We start from the raw sequence: 23,195 nt of genomic DNA, 5'->3' as shown, positions 1-23,195 counted from the left end.
GGAGGGGACCCCAGCAGCTTGGAGCCGCCAGCGGAGGGGGACCCTGGAGCTCCCAGCCCCTACCCCCCAGATTAAAGGGAAACAACTGAGAAAGCCCTTTTTTAAAACAATGGCAGCATTGGTGAGGCAAAAATGCAGCTCAATAAAGTTGTAGCCTACTACAGTACAAGAAAATATGTAGCTATTGTAAAGCAAAAACATCTAGAAAAAAAATTATGTATAACAAAGTTCCCATAGTCTACAATTATGAAATGTGGCATGCTTTCTGAAACCAGAAGAAAGGAACAAATTCACTGAAGTTTAATATGACACGTTTCCTCAAACAAAACAAAATATACCCCTGACATGATCTCTCTGTGGAATTAAAAAAAAACCCTTACAAGTATTGTATTAATATAGACCTGAAGAATACTATGTTTTTCCTAGGAAAAAAATAAAGGCAAATACTATACATGTAAATAAACCAACCATTAAAGGGATCAAAACTAGAGAAAAGTCATGCTTAAGACTTTTTTGCAGAAGGCATTAAAAACAAAATGTCAATTTTCCTGTGATTTGGTTCAACCAGTGGCTCTGCTTCCTGCTTTTAGTTCAACTGGTCAAAGACGATCATATAAATTAAACAAATGAACAAAAAAACTCCACTACATACAACAGAAGGCTCAGTTGGGTTTTAACTTCTTCCCTTTCTGCAGCTGTTCCCCCAATTAATTCTTTCTACAGTTGAAAACTGAACTAGGTCTAGCCTATTCTAACCTCTTCTGACTCAAATAGAGAAGAGCAACCACCACATGACTATTTCAAACACTTTTTGCACTAGAGCCCCTCTATCCTGGTGGAGTTGCATCACAGAAAACTGTTAAGAGAGAGGTGTTCTGAATTAAAGTCCAAGTTTATGGTGAGAGGTGACACAAAGAGTGTTGTAACAAGGAAAAAAGATTCCCATGCTCTCAAGCCTCCCACAGTTGAATTAACCTACTGCTCTAAGCACACATAGCTGAACATCTACCACTTTATACATTTCCTAGACACAAGCCCTTCCCTGCTTCTCATTAACATGAAGGCCTTATACCTATTTGGGACTTCAAAACAAAACCATTAAAACCTTAAAGTACTGACAAGATTTTTTTTTCCTAAGATTTGAAGAATCCAGGTAGGTGACCAGATAGATTTTTCTGTCCTCCAGGCTCCAGTCACTATGTCTGTAAACTGAACATTTATGGTGCTGAGATTACATTGAATGGGAGGGAGAGGATAGGAAGCACCATTCATGTAGAATGAACAAAGGCCACTGACAATTAGTTTAAACACTAATATTTATGTAAGCTCCCTCAAGACTGTTAAGACTGCTATCTTTGGCTACTAGAGTGGTTCTCAGAGGCTCTATCAAGCTGTGGACATTACAAATGTCTTGAATCATGTCAGTTGCATGGCAGGGTTCATTCTTTATTAGTTCATTTACTATATGGAGGTGGTGTTCAGTCCTTTTGTCCAGAATACTGGAGGTGTCTGAAATAACCATCTTTGGACTTTGTGGGAGTTCCAGAATTCCATGACATGATCTTCCCTTGCTACTATCAGTGCACTGTTCAAAACAGCCTGTTGTCTTGCACCACATAACTCACTCCTTACTTCAGAGGAAGTTACCCTGAGCAGGAAGAGAATGTCAGAACTATTTTCCGCCATAGTATTAAAGGGTTGAGGATGATTCCTTTAATTAAATGTTTGCAAAAAGGACAGATGAGTTTATTTGTTTTCAGGTCTCCGTTAGATAGAAAACTAGCCAACATAAAAATTACCTTTTTGATTTCTGAGAGAAGGAGGTTTCAAGTACCTTGTCTGTATCTATGGCTATTTTATTTATGTACTGATTTTTACAAATACATCTGCCACACTTTTATGTAATTTTAGAAGTACAAAATATGATAAACCCAATCCATAGAGCCCTGCAAATCTGCAGGGAGCAGTTTTATATCCGTGGACCATTTCTGAGGATAGCAGGGCAGATGCAGATAACAATTTTGTATCCGTGCAGGGCTCTGACTTGGGTAAGAGCCAGGCATGCAGCTGTGAGGAATCACAGTGCAGACCCTCCACCTGCCCTGGGTGGGAAGCCTAGTGGGCAGGGACATGGGCTGGGGGCTGCTCGGGTCCCCTGATCAGGACAGGTCGAGGGTCTGCTACACAGCTCCCCACAGCTGCCTGCCCAGCTCTTACTGTGGCTGGGCTGTGGCTCCAAGCCCCCTCCCCACTGGAGCGTCACACTGGCAGCTATGGGCGAGCTTGGGTCCCTCCACCTGCCCTGGGCATGGGGCCTGAGCAGCCCCAGCCTGTGTCCCTGCCTCCCAGCAGTGCAGAATTTTGAGCACAGGTATTGTGTGCTTGTTGTGATCCAGGTCACTGAGAAAGCAGGCAGTAGGCTTCTACAATAAAGTCTCTAGGTTGCTTTCAATATAGAACTCCTGGACCATCTAGTCCAGTATCCTGTCCAAAGGTGACCAGCACCAGATTTTTCTGAATGGACAAAACACTCCATAATGAGTGAACTGCACAAAAGGAGAAGTTTGTTGCTTATCCCAGTCAGATAGTTGCTCATGTATGCTCTAGGGAAGGGGTTCTCAACCTTTTTCTTTCTGAGGCCCCCCGTCCCATGCTATAAAAACTCCATGGCTCACCAACTGTTTTTCTCCATATAAAAGCCAGGGCTGGCATTACGGGGTAGGAAGCAGGGAAATTACCTAGGCCCCCTGCTACAGGAGGCACTGGGAAACTAAGTTGGTCAGGCTTCAGCTTCAGCCCCAGGTGTTGGAGCTTCAGCTTTCTGCCCTAGGCCCAAGCAAGTCTAATGCTGGCCCTCCTTGGAAGACCTCCTGAAACCTGCTCACAGCCCTCCAGGGGGCCCCAAAGTCCTGGTTGAGAATCACTGCTCTAAGGTATGAGGGTTTACATCCCTCGTATGTTCTGTCATGAAATTTTGAATGTTCTCATTATCCATATACAAGTCTACAATCTGTCACCCTAAACTTCTCTTGGCCTCAGCAATATCTTGCTATGTATACATTGCGTTAAAAAAAGTAGTTTTAAATGTGTTGCCTTTCATTTCATTGAGATGCCCCCTTGTTCTTTGATTAGCCTTTGTTTTTTATTTTATTAAGAGAAATCAACAATGTCAACATGGAGTGAAGAAAACAAATCAACTGCATTCAATGTTCATTTTGTTCAGGAAAAAACCTGGCTAAATCCTTATCTTACTACAACCTGTGGAACACTGTCTTCAAAACAGAGCGCTCTACAAGGTTGAAGGGAGTTATCCATTTTTTTTTTAAAAAAAACCCTGAAGCCGCTTTAAGGAATTTAGTTCTGTGCATTTTTTAAAATAAGTAATAGGCCTAAATATTTCCTGGCAATATAAACATGATGCAGATTAAGTCATGTTAACTGCTTGCTCATAATCTCACACTTTAGAATAAACATTTTTTTTAGCAACTTGGGTTTCTAACAAATTTATTGTGTAGATTTATTTCTATTCCCAGACCAGTGCTGCAGAACTGCTGAGACCACAACAACTACCAAATGTAGTGCTGAGCAGATTTCAGAAAGTAGATTCCAAGTGAAAGAGATCCAGGAAAAATTGAAGCTGTAGGTTCAGCTATTGGGTTGATGACTTAAGTCATTTTCTTCACTATGCATCTAGAAATAGGAATTATGAAAAACAAAAGAGAAGGTTCCTTGTAGCAAATCTGCTCTATAAGTAGAGGGAGAGAAACAGAACCAACCTGTAGATTATCTTCGCTAGATCTATGGGCTGGAGGCAAAATCCTAGTCCCAGTGAAGTTAAGGGGAGTTTTGCAATGGACTTCACAGGGGCCAGGATTTCATTTAGGGAGTCTACAAATCCTACAAGGCATGGGCTGTGTTTACTCATTTATATAGCTTCTAGCACACTGATTGGGGCATGGTCACTAGTGAAATACAAATAAAGCAAAATGTCTCCAGCAGCTCAACTTTATGTATTGAAGTCACATTGTGATTATTTCTTTAATAGAGTTGCTTCTAAATTATCTTTTGTAGTGGACAGCCATGCTTCATCTCTCATTACTGTATTTTTAATATGTTGCATAACCAACCAACAGCAACCCCTTTCTCTCAGTCATATGTAAACAAATCCAGTGACAGAATAAGGTTTTAATATAATTATCCAAATGTATCCATTCTCCACAGGTGAGTGTATATACACACACAGTTCTCACAAATCAAATTTTTTTTAAAAGGCTGTCTTCAGACTATAGTAACTGTTGGAACCAAAAGCCTTTGGTGAGCCTGGCTTTAATTAGTATTGTAGTTTGTATTAGGTACAGAACTAAATATTGACAATATCTGTTAACAGTTGTACCATTGGTTTGTTCACTGGAATGTTTTATACAGATTAAGTAACTGATAGGAATACTATGTATTGTTGTATTGGACTATGACATTCTGTTATGTCATTGAGAATTTGCTTTTTAAAAGGATCTCAATACTGTTTTAAAAACCACTAAAGAAAAACAGAGGAAAATTCCACTTGTTCAGGGCAGATTAGTAAAATTGATATCAGGGTGAACCTACTGGATTTAATCCAAACTCTGAACTTTGCCCTTCAAGACACTAAAGGTTGAAGAGTTGGAAAAAGGCAGTATTTCCTTTCATACACAAAATCACAGTAACATACCTACAAAGGCAGCTGTGACAAGGTACAAAGCACACCAGCTTCTTCTCCCCTTCCAAAGATAACTATTTAAATTGTAGCTCTTAAGCCTGATTAGGTGTCACTCAGCATCCCTAAAAAAATCATCTTCATGTTACAAGTTAGTCTATAGGAATATTTTCCCAGAGTCATCCAGTCACAGATGTTCCTGAGAAATCCCTTATGCTAGCTGCTGAAGCACTTCCAGTATTGCTTGTACTTTCTACTGCAGTATTTTTTGGAACACCCCTGTAATAGGAAGGTCTAGAGTACACCCAACTCAGAGGAATTTGACAGACTAATGGTAACATTTACATTTTCATCTTATTTCCTCTATTTCAGAAATGACTAAGAGATAAAAGCCCAAGACCAGAAGTTATTCTTGACAAAAACTTTTTGTAGTATTCAGAGAATAAGCCACTCTGGGTGGAATCCTTACCCAGTGAAGTCAATGGCAAAACTGCCATGGACTTCAATAAAGGAAAGATTTCACCTTCTGCCTTTAAAGTCAACTTCCCATTTTAGGCTATATCAAGCTGTATTTCAATATATTTTTACAAAGTGAAAAGTCACAGCTGACCATGTTAATAAAGTTAAAATTTATATAAAACCTACAAATTTATAGAACTATTAAGTATTCCATAGTCAATAAGTTATGAGCTATTCTTTAGAGGTATAGAGAACTGGTGAAGAGGAAAGGGAATGCACAGACACAGAAAAGTGCTATTAGAACAGAAACACAGATGAAATGACACTTGAATTGTAGGAGGAAAATGTGTTTTGTTTTGGTATCTGAAAGAATTTCAAAGATGTGATCTCAAAATTTTGGAATCCTCCCTTACTCCCCATTTTGAAAGGGAGAGGCAAGGGGGGGGGACAAGGGGGAGTCTTTAACCCTCCCACAAGTTAACTGAATATAGTTCTTGAGATAAAAGTAATGATGAGACTTAAGTCAAACATAAATAATTATACTGCTATTAGGAGCACCAAGGAAAAAAATACAGAAGCCACACTCACCATCTGAATGGGTTTCTTGTGCAGATCTCTTTCTGTTACCAACTTCTCTTGATCAGTGACATAAAGACCTTTCTGTGCCAAGGCCTGTATAACAGCATCATGACCCAAAAGTGGTTTTGCAGCGTCACTCTTGAGAATAAGACTTCCAGCACGACAGTAGAGTTCAGCAGATAGCAGTAAGTTAACAACAGGTGGTTTAATGTGTTCCTGGTCATACTGGTCTGTGTAAAATGGTTCTCGCAATTCCTCTGGAACATTTTCTGCAAGAATCAAAAGATATAATCAGATAAACAACACTTCACAGTACTAGGAAAGGTACCGAATCCGTACACACTTTACATAAAAGTTGTTAGCTAGGAAGTATCCCTTTTTATATAATTATTTCTACATTATTTTAACACATCTATGGGGAACCCCATTACAGAGTAAGAACTGAACAATACAGTGAGAAGTGAAAGTTACTTATAAATGTAATATTGTTAAACAAAATTTGGCCATAGGTATTAGCATGGGGAGAAAACCCAGTGGGTTTACATTGCAAAGCACAACATGGCCAAGATGTGGTTTTAAAGCAGCATTAATTCAAAATGTCTTGGCTTTTCCAAGTTTATGGCCAAACCTCCTTTCTTTTCGTGTCATATTTCATAGCTCAAGCCACAAAGTCAAAATGATGTCAGTCAGCTGTGATTCAACACAATCTGTCTCATTCCAGAATTTTATGGAAATAGAATAATAATACATTCTAATGTACATAAAACTTCTGGAGAAAAAAGAGCCATACCCTTTTGCTGAAATATGTAAACACTGTCTCAGGAAGTGTGTGTAACTGACTTCCTTTTAACAGAGTGCATTTCTCTTTCCAATGAATGGCTGCAGAGCCAACAAAAAGCTACACAAGAATTTGTCAAACTATGCTGAGATTTTCACACAAAATTGGCACAATGCTGTCTATCACAAGCTTTACAGGAAAAGCCATGACAACTTTCCCAAGTACCATACACCAGTTATTACAGATGCATCATTCATGAAAGACATAAGATGTACAAATCAAAAAATAGCCCATTTAGAAGTATACCTGAACAGCTATAAAAATTCAAAACGACATTACATCAAATAAAATAATATTGGCACTAATGTCAGATAGGACTTAGATCTTGCCTCAGGATTTCCACTCCCATACGTAAAAAAGCATTACAATGGCATTTGGTGATCGTCTATTCTTAGAAGTGCAATCTCAGTCACCCCAAAGCATGCTAGACTGGTATCATTTGTGGGACAAGACACCATATGTCCAGTCTTTGGGCTGGAGTTTCAGTGCCCATTCACTTGTGACAGGGAAGGGAGAAACAAGAGCCAAGGGCCAAGAAGAAACAGCAAGGAAAACTGTAGGCTCTTTCTAGCTTATGTGACAGGATAGGAAAGACCTGACTAGGAGTCTGAAGCACCTGGCATTATCCACTGTTGGAAGACAGGATACTGGTCTGGTTGTCTGGCTATGCCGAAAGAATGACACGAGACATTAGATATGGGTTTAATCAGGCCGCACCTTAACTATTAGATGTCTGGGACTAACCTGGTGGATAAAATGTGCAGTGCAAGTGAAAACCCCCACAATTCACCAGGGAAGGGGGGCGTGAGTGCTTTTTTCAGCCCCACCCCACCTTTCCATTCATGTCCCTCCAGCAGATCCTCTACTGGGACACTCCAATTCCAGCCAATTCCACTTAAAGTCCAGGGTGGTGAATGGACCACTGGTCTGACCCAATATGGCCATACTTCTATTCTTAATCCACACAGAGGATGGGAGGGAGGTGGGAACAACAGAATATCATGGGATCATCTTTTCATTGATAACATCAAGTCAAAGTGCTTCCTTAATTTAGCTTTTAAAGAACTACCTTTCTTTTATCAATTGGTTGTGGGAGGAGATAAGGGGAATAGAAGCCTGATGTTTTTTCTAGGTTTTTAAACAAAATGTGTACCTAAATGCCTCCCTCAGTCCCCCACCAAGATAAAGGTAATGTTGGATGAGATGTTGCTTCTGATTTGCAGATTCAATATATCAAGAGGGAAGAGAGACTTTTCTAATTTAATAAATAGAAAAAAGTTACCATTAGCTAAAGTTTGGCTAGGAGTCTGACATCTTAGGCTTAAAATGCAGATCATAATGTTTTGTCTGCAAAACTAATTGATGCCCTTTAAATCCACTGGCAAACAAAAGTTACTTCTTCACAATTAAACAATTTATCTGCTGGCTTTCCCAATTTTAATCTATTATCTTGCCAAAAAAAAAAGGGTTTTTTATGCCTTAAAAAATAAGTCTCAGACCTACACTTATAGAAATGATTTTGTACAATACTGATGTCTGAACATTTCATACATAGCACAATGAATCCTATTTGACTGAAGCCTCAGTTTAACTGTATACATTAGTTTAGTGGATTTTGAGCCATAAGTTTCAAACATGAAACAATATAAAAAGGGTCCTTACTACTCGTGCTGTGACTAGTTTGACGTGTTTGTGAACAAATACTGTAAGATAATCAAAAACCAAAACTGAAGTTCATCACATCTTCAACTAAAACCCTCTACAGGAAAATGAGAGGATGCCATATGCATTTCTAGCTGGTTTGCTACTCTTTTTATCAAATGAAGGAAGTTTAGTTGCTATGTCATACATTTCTACTGATTATTCTCTGATCACGTGCCCTAAAATGAATCTTAATATATTTAAGCTGTCAAGGAACTTATCACCTTTACAAAATACCAAGTGAACTGTAAACTTTTACAGTTACTCTGATACCAATCTGAAATTTTAGGAATATTCATAGTTCAACACACACTGACAAACTATGTATGTTGATATGTGACAAACACTTCAGTAGCCATTTTGTAAAATAACTGCAATAACATTTCCTATCTCTTACCTCCACAATCATGTGTTCTACTCCTATACTGCCACATACACCAGGAAATCCTTCCCTTGGACCCTCTACACATGGGTTCTCAGCTTAGATAACTTGTGAGGGCGGCAGAGGTGGTTGTCACAAATACCATGCCCTTCTTGTATTGCTAACTGGATAGACAGTCCCAGTATGGAACATGTTGAGAGCCACTACTGTACACCATGAAGCCTCCCTCACCACCTACAGATACATCAAACACTTGTTTCCTCACAGTCCTACACAGGACCTTCCAATTTGCTATTAAAAAAGCATTTACTCTACAACTAAGCAACCGAATAACCAGTTCCATTTATTCCTTCCACATGCCTCCTGCCTCCAGCTCTCTCGTCGTAATCCTTCTTTCCGTGTCTGTATATAGCCCATTTAAACTTTAAGCTCTTCTGAGAGAGAAACCTGTCCCATTCTGTGTCAGCAGAACACCTAACATTTTGGGCACTGTACAAATAAGGCAATAAAATAGTAACATAGTAATAAGCAAGAACATAATTCAAGATATCCTCTAGACTGGTGCATGCAAGAGACCATTACACATGGCAAAAGGAACAAGACTGTCGTAAGTTTTATGCTTCTATCCAGGCACCAGTCTGGAGTCACTACTGGAGATTAACTAGCAGGAGAAGCCAGAATATGCAAGGATGACAGAACTTGAAATACGGGATACAGAAGATTATTATGTTACTATACCAACCTTTGTACTTTTTGTAATACTGAAAATCTTGCAGTGTTTTACAAATACCCAAGAACAATGAAATTTATCTATTGTATCCATTTTATTGAGATACATATAAAAAGAGAGCCACATTTCCAAAGTAGTCTAATTTTAGGGAAGAAACTTTAGCAACTACAGTCTGATTTTGAGAAGAAAATCCCTGCCAGTTGAAGTCAGTGGGTACACTGGGCATTGAGCTCCTCTGGGAGAGCAGGGATGGGGTGGGGACACTATGGATGAAATTCTGACCTCACTGAAGTCAACAGCAAAACTCTTATTGACTTCAATGGGCCAGGATTTCACTCCAGATGTTACAGAGTAACAGCCGTGTTAGTCTGTATTCGCAAAAAGAAAAGGAGTACTTGTGGCACCTTAGAGACTAACCAATTTATTTGAGCATGAGCTTTCGTGAGCTACAGCTCACTTCATCAGATGCATACCGTGGAAACTGCAGCAGACTTTATATATACACAGAGAATATGAAACAATACCTCCTCCCACCCCACTGTCCTGCTGGTAATAGCTTATCTAAAGTAATCATCAGGTTAGGCCATTTCCAGCACAAATCCAGGTTTTCTCACCCTCCACCCCCCCACACAAATTCACTCTCCTGCTGGTGATAGCCCATCCAAAGTGACAACTCTTTACACAATGTGCATGATAATCAAGTTAGGCCATTTCCTGCACAAATCCAGGTTCTCTCACTCCCTCACCCCCCTCCAAAAACCCACCCCCACGGTATGCATCTGATGAAGTGAGCTGTAGCTCACGAAAGCTCATGCTCAAATAAATTGGTTAGTCTCTAAGGTGCCACAAGTACTCCTTTTCTTCTTACTCCAGATGTTGAAAGCTGGACTCTGTGTGCTGCCTCCGCAGCTCCATTGGCCAGGAACCACAGCCAATGGGAGCTGCAGGGGCAGTGCCTGCAGGCGGAGGCAATGCGCAGAGGTGCCTGGCTATGCCTCTGCCTAGGATCTGAGAGATGGGGATGTTACCGCTTCCGGGGAGCCCCGCAGGTAAGCACTGCTCAGAGCCTGCCCCACCCCATACCCTTGCCCCATTCCACTCCCAAAGTCTGCTGCGGTGGCCCAAGACTGCCCCAAGGGCTACCTGAGCTGCCCCTGAGCAAGGCGCACCAGCCACTGCAGAAATCAAGAAAAGTCACTGAATCCGTGACTTCTGTGACAAACTTGCACCCTTACCTAGAACAATAAATGATAGGAAAAGGTGAAAAAGGGAGACAGACTGAATTAGTCTACATGAAAAGACCTACTGATATAACTCAAGGACTGTATGGAGATCATGTCTGGTAAACAAGAGAAGTGTGCAGACCAGAAATCAGTGAACCACAGCTGGTGCATCAGAAGTCAGACTTAATTGGTGGACAAAATAAGGAGGGGCTGGGCTATTCCACCCATCATTCCCTTTTGAGGTTCCAAAACACAAACAAATAAAAAACCTTGGGGAGAAAACATGTAGGGACAGATGCAAACACTGGGCAAACTCGACAAGACAAGGTGGAGGACCAAGCTTCACCATCATGGCTGCCACCTCCACCAACACCTAGGACCGTGAAATCCAATGTAACACATCCTGATCCTGAAAAATATCCTGGCCACACCAGGCATAAGAGGAAGGACCTAAATGACACCTCCAGCAACTCCAGCTAAACCTCAGCCACTATCTGGGATGTAAGACTGTCTCCCCTTCTCCCTCACTCCTATGTGGTCCTTTTCCTACCCCACCTTATTTTGTCTCCTTCCTCTCACTTTTTTTTTTTTTTTTTTTACCCCTTTCTGTCTAATAAAAGTCTGGTTTAGCCAGTCAACCCAGAATAATTTGCAACACTGCTATAAACCTGTCACCGAAGAGCAGCTAAAACCAATGCCCTACAAAGCTCACTGCTGGTAAAAGTTAGCCAGATCTTGGACAGGTTTCAGAGTAGCAGCTGTGTTAGTCTGTATTCGCAAAAAGAAAAGGAGTACTTGTGGCACCTTAGAGACTCACAAATTTATTTGAGCATAAGCTTTTGTGAGCTACAGCTCACTTCATCGGATGCATTCCAGATCTTGGAGTGGCTGATAAGACTATGTGCTGTGCCTGTATTTTCCCCAGCAGTGAGGTTGTAAGGTGAGTCAACACCAGAGACAGAAACTGTATTTTCTACCTTTGCTGGTCTTCTCTTTCCCTTCATGTGTTTGCCTTGTTTTTCCTTTTAGGAAATGGAATAGGACTTTAACAACAACAGCTCCAGCCCATCTTAGCTAACTTCTTCCCCCCCACAAAAAAGGACAGTTATTTAAAAGACTGTCAGGATTTTTTTCCCTGCCTTCGTCTAAAACTTTCACCAGTGAAAGGGAACAAGGAATGTTGTTAAAATAAAGATCTTACTTAATATTTTACATTTCAAAGGTTTTCTCTGTTTTTCCTTTTTTTCTGTACCTTAAATATTCTTATAATCTTTTAATAAAAGGTGTGTTTGCCATGGTACTAAGCAGGCAGAGATCTCTGTATACCAAACCTCGAACCTTGTTTAAAGCTGTTTAATGTTGGACAGTAACGTGGTCACGTTAACATCTTTGACCCCACATGCTCCATTTAAATTAATGCAACACAATTTTGAGGCTTACGGCTAAATTATTCCACAGGAACTCTGTCTAATCTAGATTTTCCTCATTTGTTTCTGTCTACAACAGAACTAGTTGCAATAAAAAAGAAAAAGAAAACAAACCACACACACACCCCAACCACATTTTCCCCTGGCATAACAACAGTGTCTTGACACGAAGACCTGTTCAAAATTTTGGTTGGTTTAGTGCTCGCTCATTTGCTTTCTATAACAAAATGTTGAAGAGCTTTTCCATCTATTTTACTGACAAGGTTGACTGGATCAGACTTTTGTTCAGAGCCATGAGTTCACTATCCGATAAAGAGGTAGGAATCCATCGAGCTCTCTGGTGGAATTTCATCCACTGAGCTCTTCAGCATCTTAGGTCTTTGGGGAATTGCACTTAGAGATCTGTGAGTTGGACAATACTATTCATGGCATGAGAAACTCATTATTGATAGTACTTATGAGTACTTCTTTCCAAGTCAGGATGCTAGCCACATAGTAACATGGCCACTTACTGTTACCCTCACAACTTATTGCTACCAACCTAAGGAAGAAGAAAAGGAGTACTTGTGGCACCTTAGAGACTAACCTATTTATTTGAACATGAGCTTTCGTGAGCTACAGCTCACTTCATCGGATGCATACCGTGGAAACTGCAGCAGACATTATATACACACAGAGATCATGAAACAATACCTCCTCCCACCCCACTGTCCTGCTGGTAATAGCTTATCTAAAGTGATCATCAAGTTGGGCCATTTCCAGCACAAATCCAGGTTTTCTCAACCCCCCCATACCCCATATGGGGGTGGGGGGTTGAGAAAACCTGGATTTGTGCTGGAAATGGCCCACCTTGATTATCATGCACATTGTAGGGAGAGTGGTCACTTTGGATGAGCTATTACCAGCAGGATAGTGAGTTGTGTGTGTGGTTTTTGGAGGGGGGTGAGAGAACCTGGATTTGTGCTGGAAATGGCCCACCTTGATTATCATGCACATTGTGAAGAGAGTTGTCACTTTGGATGGGCTATTACCAGCAGGAGAGTGAGTTTGTGTGTGGGGGGGTGGAGGGTGAGAAAACCTGGATTTGTGCTGGAAATGGCCCAACTTGATGATCACTTTAGATAAGCTATTACCAGCAGGACAGTGGGGTGGGAGGAGGTATTGTTTCATGATCTCTGTGTGTATATAATGTCTGCTGCAGTTTCCACGGTATGCATCCGATGAAGTGAGCTGTAGCTCACGAAAGCTCATGCTCAAATAAATAGGTTAGTCTCTAAGGTGCCACAAGTACTCCTTTTCTTTTTGCGAATACAGACTAACACGGCTGTTACTCTGAAACCTAAGGAAGGTTACTGAAAGAGTGAAGTTAAAAACAGCTGTACTCACGTCACCTCACGTCAATCCGTTTTCAAGCGAGGGCATCATACAGAAAAAAGATGATTCTATGAACTCTTTTTAATGACCATATCCTTGTTGATTACTAGACAATCAGTCTTCAGTAGAAATGACCATCTTGCTTGTGGACTTTTGTGATAGTGGCCCTTTAGTAAATCAATCCTTTCTAAGAGAAATCCTAAACCTTTACATGACCGTGAAGTAGAAAAGCATGTATTGGTTTCTACTGGCCTCTGTGCTGTCCCTGTTGCTGTTCAGGTATATAATTACAGCTGCTAGGAAAGACTATGAAATGTTGCGACCTTCATCATCACCAATATATAAATGACACTCGATTTTTATCTCCCTTTTGTCAAACTTATATGGCAGTTTCTGCACCTTCTAAGAACTAACAGAGGTGAGAAAGCAGATGGAGGGAAACTAGCTCAGACTCAGTTCTGATAAGACAGAAGTGAAACAATAGAGGGAAGCATCTGGAGGAGTGGGCCAGACCGGCAAGTTTACTTTCCCAAAACATTTGTAGTTTCAAGGTCATACTGGATCCACTGCCTTTTATTTATGGTTGGTCAAGAGACTAAGATCACGGTCTCTGACAAGAACCTCTAAATAGTGAGCCATGGCTTTCAATCAATTCAGCCTTCAGGTTACAATACTGTACAATCAAAAGAGGTTATCCTTGAAAGAGTACCCTGAAGCTGCAACTAGTGCAAACCTGACTGATGCAAGCTACTATATGCCCACAATATCAATATTCTGTACTCTGCATGGCTTCTTATTCAACTATGAGGGCAATTTAATATATTGATTAGAATCTATGAAGCGCTGAATGGCCTGGGAGCCAGTTATCTAAGAGATCAACTCCTGTGTCTTGATGCAGAAGTTACTTGTCCTTGTCCACTAGGATCAATCTCACCCTTCACTCTTTAGGTTAAACTTTAAGGCTGGGGGCAAAGTGGATATAGTGTACTTAGATTTTCAAAAAGCCTTTGACAAGATCCCTCACCAAAGGCTCTTACACAAAGTAAGCTGTCACGGGATAAGAGGGAAGGTGCTCTCATGGATTGGTAACTGGTTAAAAGATAGGAAACAAAGGGTAGGTGTCTCTGGTCAGTTTTCAGAATCGAGAGAGGTAAAGAGTGGTGTCCCCCAAGGGTCTGTTCTGGGACCAGTCCTATTCGACATATTCATAAATGATCTGGAAAAAGGGGTAAACAGTGAGGTGGCAAAATTTGCAGATGATACAAAATTACTAAAAGATAGTTAAGACCCAGGCAGACTGTGATGAGCTACAAAAGGATCTCTCAAAACAGGGTAACTGGGCAACAAAATGGCAGAAGAAATTTAATGCTGATAAATGCAAAGTAATGAACATTGGAAAGCATAATCCCAACTATACATATAAGACGATGGGGTCTAAATTAACTGTTACCTCTCAAGAAAGAGATCTTGGAGTCATTGTGGATAGTTCTCTGAAAACATCCACTCAATGTGCATTGGCAGTCAAAAAAGCAAACAATGCTGGGAATAATTAAGAAAGGGATAGATAATAGGACAGAAAATATCATGTTGCCTCTATATAAATCCATGGTATGCCCACATCTTGAATACTGTGTGCAGATGTGGCCCATCTCAAAATTTTATTTTTATATACATATACATACATATATATATATATATATATATAGGAATTGGAAAGGGCAACCAAAATTATTTGGGGTATGGAATGGCTTCCATATGGAGGAGAGAGAAGACTGGGACTTTTCATCTTGGAAAAGAGGCAACTAAGGGGAGATATGATTGAGGTCTATAAAATCATGATTGGTATAGAGAAAGTAGATAAAGTGTTTACTATTTCTCATAACAAAAGAACTAGGGGCCACGAAACGAAATTAATAGGCAGCAGGTTTAAAACAAATAAAAGGAAATATTTCTTCACACAAGGCAGTCAACCTGTGGAACTCCTTGCCAGAGGATGTTGTGAAGGCCAAGACCATAACAGGGTTCAAAAAAGAACGAGATAAATTCATGGAGGATAGGTCCATCAAAGGCTATTAGCTAGGATGGGTAGGAATGGTGTCCCTAGCCTCTGTTTGCCAGAAGCTAGCAATGAGTGACAGGGAATGGATCACTTGATGATTAACTGTTCTGTTCATTCCCTCTGGAGCACCTGGCACTGGCCACTGTCCAAAGACAGGATACTGGGCTAGATGGACCTTTGGTCTGACCCAGTAGGGCCATTTATATGTTCTTAAAGAATTTGCAGTGAGGATCTCTCTGGAATTTATTCAGTGCACAGTATATACATTTAACTTGCAAACTGAGCAGGCTCTACCTGCTTTCCCAACTTTGTATGGAAGTCACTTGTATTTGGTTTAATGCACTCCTAAACTGCACCACACTCAATGGTTTTTGGGTTGAGGAACCTGTAAGCTGCACTGAAGCTGGTAGATGTTCAAAATTTACACACACTTGAACTCAGAGCCTAGTAGATGCAAATCTTGGTGCACCTTACAAACTCCATTACATCAAGAGTTCCAGTTCAAGCATCAATGTGTTTCACATTAGTTCTTCTAAACCGTCTTACAGAAACTTAACCAAAAATAAACACACCACCACAGAAACTAGAAAACTAGGAGAACCTAAGTTAACATTACACTTAAATCATTTACAGGATTATTTCCATACCTGCAATTGGGATATTTTAGCTCAAACAATTTCAATTCTATAACCATAACTCCACATAACTTCTGCTCAGATGTATCAGAAAACTTTACACCAAGATACTTCACATCTTCTGCACTGACAACAAAGCCTCATACCATACCTACTCTTAACACAGAAGTGTGTCCACTAGACATCTGGTACATATGTGCAACCCCACCCAACCAAAATCTGTACTCTTATACATAGTGTCATTCTTGTGTGGTTTCTTCATCTAAACCAAAGCTTTCAGTTATTTTACTGTATTAACTTTAACCCTTTTAAAATGTCTCCCATGGGAATAGTAGATTCTAGAATCTCCAACAAAGACCCAGACTGTTTATATTGACTCCCACCACATATTAGTAGAGCATCTGCAGCATAATTCTGAGAAAGTGAATTATCAGGTAAAAACTTTTCAGAACTCCTGCTTAATGCAAGCTCAAGAATAAAGTGCTTTGTAGTCTATTACTTCAATATTATAACAGCATGAATGAATTTGGCCCAAAATTTTATACTGTATCTAATTTGTTTTTGCAACTTAGAGCTTAAAAAAAATCAGTCTGATTCCCCTTAATTGTGAAAAGGATTCCCCGCCCCGAATCTGTACTGTGTAGACCTGTTTTCACTATAGAGTTGCCTTTCAAAATTCTCTCAGAATAGTTCACTTTCTAATGTGACTATGGTTCTAAGAGAGAAAGAACACAAACTCTTGAGATGTCTTCAAAAGATTGGCAAAGATCTTAAGGGCGTAAGTCTCTCGTACACTGTCATAAATATAAAGGGAAGGGTAAACCCCTTTAAAATTCCTCCTGGCCAGAGGAAAAATCCTCTCACCTGTAAAGGGTTAAGAAGCAAAAGGTAATCTCGCTGGCACCTGACCAAAATGACCAATGAGGAGACAAGATACTTTCAAAAGCTGGGAGGAGGGAAAAAAACAAAGGGTCTATGTCTGTCTGTATGCTGCTTTTGTCGGGGACAGAACAGGAATAGAGTCTTAGAACTTTTAGTAAGTAATCTAGCTAGGTATGTGTTAGATTATGATTTCTTTAAATGGCTGAGAAAAGAACTGTGCTGAATAGAATGACTATTCCTGTCTGTGTGTCTTTTTTGTAACTTAAGGTTTTGCCTAGAGGGATTCTCTATGTTTTGAATCTAATTACCCTGTAAGGTATCTACCATTCTGATTTTATAAAGGTGATTCCTTTACTTCTATAAAAGTCTTCTTGTAAGAAAACTGAATGCTTTTTCATTGTTCTAAGATCCAAGGGTTTGGGTCTATAGTCACCTATGCAAATTGGTGAGGATTTTTACCAAAATCCCCAGGAAGTGGGGTGCAAGGGTTGGGAGGATTTTGGGGGGAAAGATGTGTTCAAACTACGTTTCCCAGTAAACCTAGTTAAAGTTTGGTGGTGGCAGTGGAAATTCCAAGGGCAAAGGGTAAAATTAATTTGTACCTTGGGGAAGTTTTAACCTAAGCTGGTAAAAGTAAGCTTAGGAGATTTTCATGCAGGTCCCCACATCTGTACCCTAGAGTTCAGAGTGGGGGAGGAACCTTGACCTACACCGTGTTACAATGTATTTCAATTCTTTTCACTAGTCAGGCCTACCCTCCTTTAAGGTACATAAGGAATATAATATCAGCAGATTTCAGCCATTTGGTATGGAAAGCAGATTTTCTAAACTAAAGGCAAGTTCTTGTTTTCTTCCAAACCACTAATCTCATGAGTAGTCTGTTGAATTAAATAGACTTTAGCATACATGGTAATTCTTTGTGGATTTAAACCCAAAGATTGCCCTTCCAAAATCTCAATCAAACTTCACTCCCACTCCCAAGATTTTGGAAGTCTTACTTTTTGTGATCATCTCCCCTTTGAAATATTAGAAGAATAAAGCTACTTCTAAATCTCTTAAATTATTTGACAGTTAAAACACCTCTGCTTCCCAGCACCTTGAACTTTTTAAGAAGCTTCCTTTCATTATGTTAGATGAAAATGCATCTCTAGTGCAGATTCTCTCCAAAAGAAAGTCATTTCATAAAGGTCTTTCTAGGGAAAAGTAGTTTTAAGTACAAACATAATGCAACAAATCAATATTAATATTTCCAAGTCTCTAAAACAAACACAAGAAGAAATCAAGCTCTCACTGCATTATGCTTATGTTAGGAAAGAAATTGAGCTAAATACATTAAACAAAACGTATTAAGTTCATTTGACCAACACATACTGACCGCTAGATTAGAACCATATTAAAGCCTGAATAATCACTGTAAATATGGCTCATAAAAATAAGAAATACATATAATCTCAAAGACCATTGTCTGGGACATAAAGTTTCTGTATTTATGACTCAACTGTGATATTACCTGAATTCCACAACAGTGTCCCAAAATTTTAAGAACCAAAATATATCATATACAGTTATGTTAGAGAAATATCTTTTCCATTTGTCTGAGTCTTGTTATATAGTACTAGTACTTGCAGTTAAACAGTAGCCAGAAGCTAAAAGAATCGTTTGTTTATTTGCATTCATTTAAATTTGAATCTTGAACTTAACTCTCTCAAACAACGAGTACTTGTGGCACCTTAGAGACTAACAAATTTATTTAGGCATAAGCTTTCATGGGCTAAAACCCACTTCATCTGATGCCTGGAGTGGAAAATACAGTAGGAAGATATTTATACACAGTACATGAAAAGATGGGAGTTGCCTTACCAAGTGGGGGGTCAGGTCTAATGAGACAATTCAATTAAAGTGGGCTATTATCAACAGGAGGAAAAAATCACTTTTGTAGCGGTAATTAGGGTGGCCCATTTCAAACAGCTGACAAGAAGGTCTGAGTAACATTCAAAAACCAGTTGGAGAACACTTCAACCTCCCTGGACACTCAATAACGGACTTAAAAGTGGCAATTCTTCAACAAAAAAACCTTCAAAAACAGACTCCAATGAGAAACTGCAGAACTGGAATTAATTTGCAAACTGCATACCAAATTAGGCATGAATAAAGACTGGGAGTGGATGGGTCACTACAAAAACTAAATTTCCCCATGCTAATTTCCCCCATTGCTACTCACACCTTCTTGTCAACTGTTTGAAATGGGCCACCTTGATTACCACTACAAAAGTGATTTTTCCTCCTGTTGATAATAGCCCACTTTAATTGAATTGCCTCGTTAGAACTGACTCCTCTCCCTCCCCCCACTTGGTAAGGCAACTCCATCTTTTCATGTACTGTGTGTGTGTGTGTGTATATATATATCTTCCTACTGTATTTTTCACTCCATGCATCGGATGAAGTGGGTTTTAGCCCACGAAAGCTTATGCCCAAATAAATTTGTTAGTCTCTAAGGTGCCACAAGTACTCCTTGTTTTTGCTGATACAGATTCATACGGCTACCACTCTGAAACCTTAAATCTCTCAAGTACCATCAGGGCAACATAGGCTTAGGACTTATCTGCTTGCAGTTATATTATGTTGAATTAAGACTATGCATTGATGTACCCAGTTAAATTTCAGCTATGGTTCATAGGAGAAGATTGTGTTTCTTCCTAACTCTGAAAGAACTGAAAATGGATGCTACAGGAGATGGAATAAGACTGAAAGGAAGCATAAATTCCTAGCATTATTTTTATATTCAAAGTCATTTCAATCTCATTCATGCTTCATATATGATGTTTTTAAATGACTATTTCCCCCATACATCTTCTGTTCTTGTGCTGTATGTTTGGCTCATATCATATGCAAATACAGGGTTAAACAAAGTCTACTCTTATCCCTTCACAACCTCATTAAAGTCCATGACATTGCACAGATGTAACAGAGCTGAATCTGGAACTGTATGTTTGTTTATTATCAGTCCCATAGACACCACTCCAACAAGGATAGCACTGACTCCTTGATTTTGGTAAAGCATAACTGCCCCCCACAGAATACTTCAGAAGTCCTCTTGGAGAGGACAGGTTTCTCTTCTATAGCACAACCAAGTTGTTAAGAGTCACCCACATTTTTGTTTGTGTTGCACCATGCATTTAAAACAAGGCACATCTATCAGACCCCAAATGTACATTTTTACATATTGCATGTGTGTACAATATGTCTAAAGAAGAAACTGAAGATGCTTTTTATACCACAAAAGAAACCATGTGAACTCGTCCAAAATGGACAGATGGTGGAGGGATAGGACTTTTCTCCAAGATAAGGAATTATCTGATGGAGAAAACAGTATTTTAACTTGGGAAAGCAGAATGAAGGGAGAAATGCAAGATAGTTATTGATCAGTATTTTCTGTGAATTTAGGACAAAGTTTTGAAACCCCTTATTTCATTAGTGATCACTTCAAAATCTGTCACTTCAAGGTTTTTTTATATATATGGAATGAGATATTCACACACACTAAGCATCCTTTGTAGTTCCTTTGGGTAAACATATGACAGCAGGTAGTAGAAATATGGCTTTCTTTGAAGAAAAAGTTGTAATCTATTCCAGGGAGAGCTTTAAAAATATGAAAAGGAGATGGTCAATCCTCCAATTCTGCTTCTGTTTCACGTCTAAAGGTAATGTATGCATTTCAAACATACAAGTTTTATGTATACTTCCACGCTCTCACCCTCAAATTCTAATATACCACGTGGTAGTAGTTCCTGGAGTTGAATACTGACTTGAAATTAGTCACAAAATTATGATCTGGAATACTTTAATGCTGTATACAATTCTATTTGACATTATTTCCATTAGTTGCATTAAGTGGGTCAAATACTAACAGAGAATTTAAAAGGCAAAAGCAGAGAATATCTGCTCTTAACTGATTACTTGTTGCATTTGCTTGTGTATCTCTTAGAATGAAAACCATAGGGAGGGACAAGGAAAGTAAAGGAATTTGGTTTGGATCGGACTTTTACAGAAAGCTAAGTAGAAAGAACCCTACAGGTTGCTTTCCACATTCAGTCCAAACTCAGCTAATAAAAACCAAAATAGCTCAATCGCCTAAAGAATTTGCAAAGCCACACCAGAATAAAACTCTACCATATCTGAATCTGCAGCCACAGTGCATATTCTATACCTCATATGATCATGGGGGGGAGAAAGACCTGTTTAGTTCATATACATGCAAGCCTACAGAACTGAATCACCTAAGGACATTAAATTACATCACCTCTGAAGACCCCAAAGCAAATTATTCCAAGAATTTTCACTGCCTTAGCCTTTTAGTGCTCAAATTTGCATGGATTAAAAAGAGATCATGAATCTGAGCTCTACAAAATATAAAAGTATTGTACAAAATAAATTGCTTTGCAATAACCAGAAATGGTTATTTCATACAGAAACTGCTAATAGATAGCACAGCCAGTAGTCATGGAATTTTTTTTTTTTTTAAATACAAAGAGAAAGGCTGTTGTCGGGTATTACCAGCTCCTAATGACATCAAAAAGATACATCTTTTTGCCCTATTACAATATGCAACAGTACTCTGGCTACATATGCAACTGTTGCAGAATTCCAAAAGGAGAAACCTTTTCCTGTTATTCTACAGAGGACAGGGGGGAAATGATTGATTGTTCCTGCACACTCTTTCTTTCAAAAATATCAACAAAACTGTTTTATAAATTGAAAATTAAATAATGATATAGTTAAATCACACATTTTTTGTATTTTTTAAATGTTTGCCCTCAAAAGATATTCTTAGTAATATTTCTGATATAAGTCTGATATTCCTGAAGGCCCTGGTTTTTCGAAACATGGAACTAATACTTTTCAGAAGCATTAAAATAAACTAATGTTATACAGTCAGACAGAGAGAATTCTATACAGGGTTGGATGACAATTGACATTAAATGCTCTTTCTCCTGGAATCCAGGTTATTGCTTAATCTTTACGCATCTGAGTGACTATAGGCTTACCATCACCCATATCAAAACTAACAGTGCACATCCATATCCCCCTCTACCTCCCAGCTCTTCAACGGAAAACAACTATTTTTGTATTACAACAAAAAATGTGAATGGAAAAACAATACACAGAGTTTTGTAAGGCTGAATACCCCCAAATAAACGCAATTAGACACAAAAACATGACACTCAGTGACGGAAATAGCGTTGATTCACGTAAGAAAAAAAGACAACAGGTATTCGAAAATAAAAACCACATGATCAAGCAATAGATCAAGGTGATTTTCTCCCGTGCAATTCCCTTGGGAATGGCTCACGTCTGCAGTAGTGAAGCGACCAGGCAGGAACCAGCATCAAAGAAAGGGAAGAAGACGCCACCTACCTGTCCCAAAGGCTTTGGCCACCAGCCACGCTAGATTACAGGCGATTTTAGCTCTGGTGAAATCATAATGGTCAAAAGGTTTGACGGCAGGAACAATGAACGTCTTTCTCATTTCCTTGATGTCTGCAGCATCCCCCATCTTTTTACAGCACCTTCTCTTTTATTTACATGATTATTCTTCCCAAGTCCTCCCCCACAAAATAATAATAATAAAAAAAAACCCGTATACAAAATAGACGCAGCAGCCGCCGCCGCCTCCGGTGATGATGAACTCAGCTGTCCATATGGGGTGATGCCTCCTCTGCCCAGGAACGTAGCAGAGCCTCTGCTTTCTCCTTCCCTCGCTCTTTGTCTCAATTCATCCAGGCAAGGCCCCCGCCCCCCAAAATGACAAGTTTATAACCCCCGCTCCCTTTGCTAGGGAAATACCCCCCCCCAGCGAGGGCTGACCCGCGGGGATCCCCCCGCCCTCCGCCGGCAGGGACGGAGCCCCCGCGGGAGCTGGCCGTGATTTCCCCGCAGCGGCAGGAAGCGGGGACCTGGCCCTGCCCGGCCGCCGCTGAGACACAAGAGATGTCAAAATTCCCAGCGCAGGCTCCGGGCGCGGCGCGGCCCCCGCGCCTTCGCCTCCCCGCAGCGGAGACCCCCGGTGGGTGGGGGCGGCGGCGGCTGCCCTTGCTAGCGCCCCGGCTCCCTTTGGGGCTGCCGCAAATTAACGCCTCTCGGCTCCTGTCCTGTCTCGCCCAGCCGCTGCGGCTTTCCCCAGCCGCTGCCGCACTGGATGGCAGAGCAAATCCG

General features: G+C 40.0%; 1 protein-coding gene across 5 annotated transcripts in view; it reads right to left on the bottom strand.

Moving 5' to 3' along the window:
• Positions 1-22,754, bottom strand: part of CAMSAP2 (calmodulin regulated spectrin associated protein family member 2) — a 171,928-nt gene extending 149,174 nt beyond the window's left edge. For all 5 annotated transcript variants that reach the window (XM_077824526.1, XM_077824522.1, XM_077824523.1 and 2 more), the window contains exons 1-2: positions 22,398-22,754; positions 5,741-6,000 (exon numbers count right to left, since the gene is read on the bottom strand). In XM_077824526.1, the coding sequence (XP_077680652.1) occupies positions 5,741-6,000; positions 22,398-22,536 (399 nt within the window). In that variant the 5' untranslated portion in view covers positions 22,537-22,754. The remainder of the gene's footprint in view (positions 1-5,740; positions 6,001-22,397) is intronic.
• Positions 22,755-23,195: the final 441 nt, after the last annotated feature.

This window comes from Eretmochelys imbricata, chromosome 8 (genome assembly GCF_965152235.1).
Source record: "Eretmochelys imbricata isolate rEreImb1 chromosome 8, rEreImb1.hap1, whole genome shotgun sequence".
In the NCBI taxonomy this organism is placed as follows: Eukaryota; Metazoa; Chordata; order Testudines; family Cheloniidae; genus Eretmochelys; species Eretmochelys imbricata.
Note: the sequence above shows the minus strand (reverse complement) of the source record. Positions and strands in the feature narration are given on the sequence as shown.